Below are 1,002 nucleotides of genomic sequence, written 5' to 3'. Positions count from 1 at the left end.
TTTTAGTTTCTTTGTTGCATTGGTGCAATGGAATTTGTTTACTTTACTTCAACCTTTTAACACTGTACAATCCTAAACCAAAGTAGAGAAAAAGTACAGCACCCCTAAACCCTGCCAGAAATTGAAAGTTGACTCAACTTTGAATTGACGTCTATGTTGATGGTACATTTGGACCATATATTGGTCAATCAACGTTTATTCAACATTTACGTTGATAAACATCTGTGCATTTCTGGCTGGGACAGGTTGTGTTACAGGATGTACATACATATAATACTGTAGTGCCCATAAGGCTCTATGTTAAAACTCCTGTAATCCGTGCTCAAAACACCGTTACTTAGCAAGTACAGGACAACCGTTAAACGGGTCAACTTTCTGTAATATTATTTTATCACACAGTACAAGAATACTGTGCTTAGCGAACAAGCAAGCACTAGTTAACACAAACTAAATTTTACCAGCTCAAAAACACTCCCAAGAATTTTGAACCAAACAAATCAAAATTGTTAATAAGACCAAAATCAAATCCCTTTGAACATATGACGTACTGACCTTCCTGCAAGTTGGGCACTTCTTTCCCAAGGCAGGATTTTCAACACATTCCTTGCAAATTGTGTGTCCACAGGGCAAGTTTTTGGGACGGTGGGCGTTCAGGTCAAAATTGAAGAAGCAAATGTCACACTTCAGATCCATCTGCAACACAAAATAAAACAAGTACCTCTTGAAATTATGGTAAGACTACTTAAAATATATCACCAAACACCATGTGAGGCTGCTGGCAGAATCGTTTTAACTTACTATTCGACAGTTTTTAAAACGTTATACGTCAGCAACACACTTTTAAGTTGCATAAGTAATAAATTTCCGACCCGCAGTAAGGTTATGTTTGACTGCAGTGTATCTCCCGCGTTGCTTTCTTCTCTATCTTTTCCTCTGGACGGGGAGAGAGAGAGATAGTCTTCCCAGCGAAAGAATAGTGAAGTGCGGAAGGCGGATTCCGTG

General features: G+C 38.7%; 1 protein-coding gene across 4 annotated transcripts in view; it reads right to left on the bottom strand.

Annotated features, from left to right (window-relative positions):
• LOC113205376 (uncharacterized) overlaps nt 1–969 on the bottom strand; it is a 9,082-nt gene extending 8,113 nt beyond the window's left edge. For 2 of the 4 annotated variants that reach the window (XR_008012232.1, XM_052275767.1), the window contains exons 1-2: nt 799–969; nt 553–693 (exon numbers count right to left, since the gene is read on the bottom strand). Coding sequence is in view for 3 of the 4 variants with exons in the window: in XM_052275767.1 (XP_052131727.1) it covers nt 553–693 (141 nt within the window). In the remaining variant the exon portion in view is untranslated. The remainder of the gene's footprint in view (nt 1–552; nt 694–798) is intronic. The other 2 variants (XM_052275766.1, XM_052275765.1) reach the window with 2 other exon arrangements.
• Nucleotides 970–1,002: the final 33 nt, after the last annotated feature.

This window comes from Frankliniella occidentalis, unplaced genomic scaffold (genome assembly GCF_000697945.3).
Source record: "Frankliniella occidentalis isolate FOCC.00 unplaced genomic scaffold, Focc_3.1 Scaffold900, whole genome shotgun sequence".
Lineage (NCBI taxonomy): Eukaryota > Metazoa > Arthropoda > Insecta > Thysanoptera > Thripidae > Frankliniella > Frankliniella occidentalis.
Note: the sequence above shows the minus strand (reverse complement) of the source record. Positions and strands in the feature narration are given on the sequence as shown.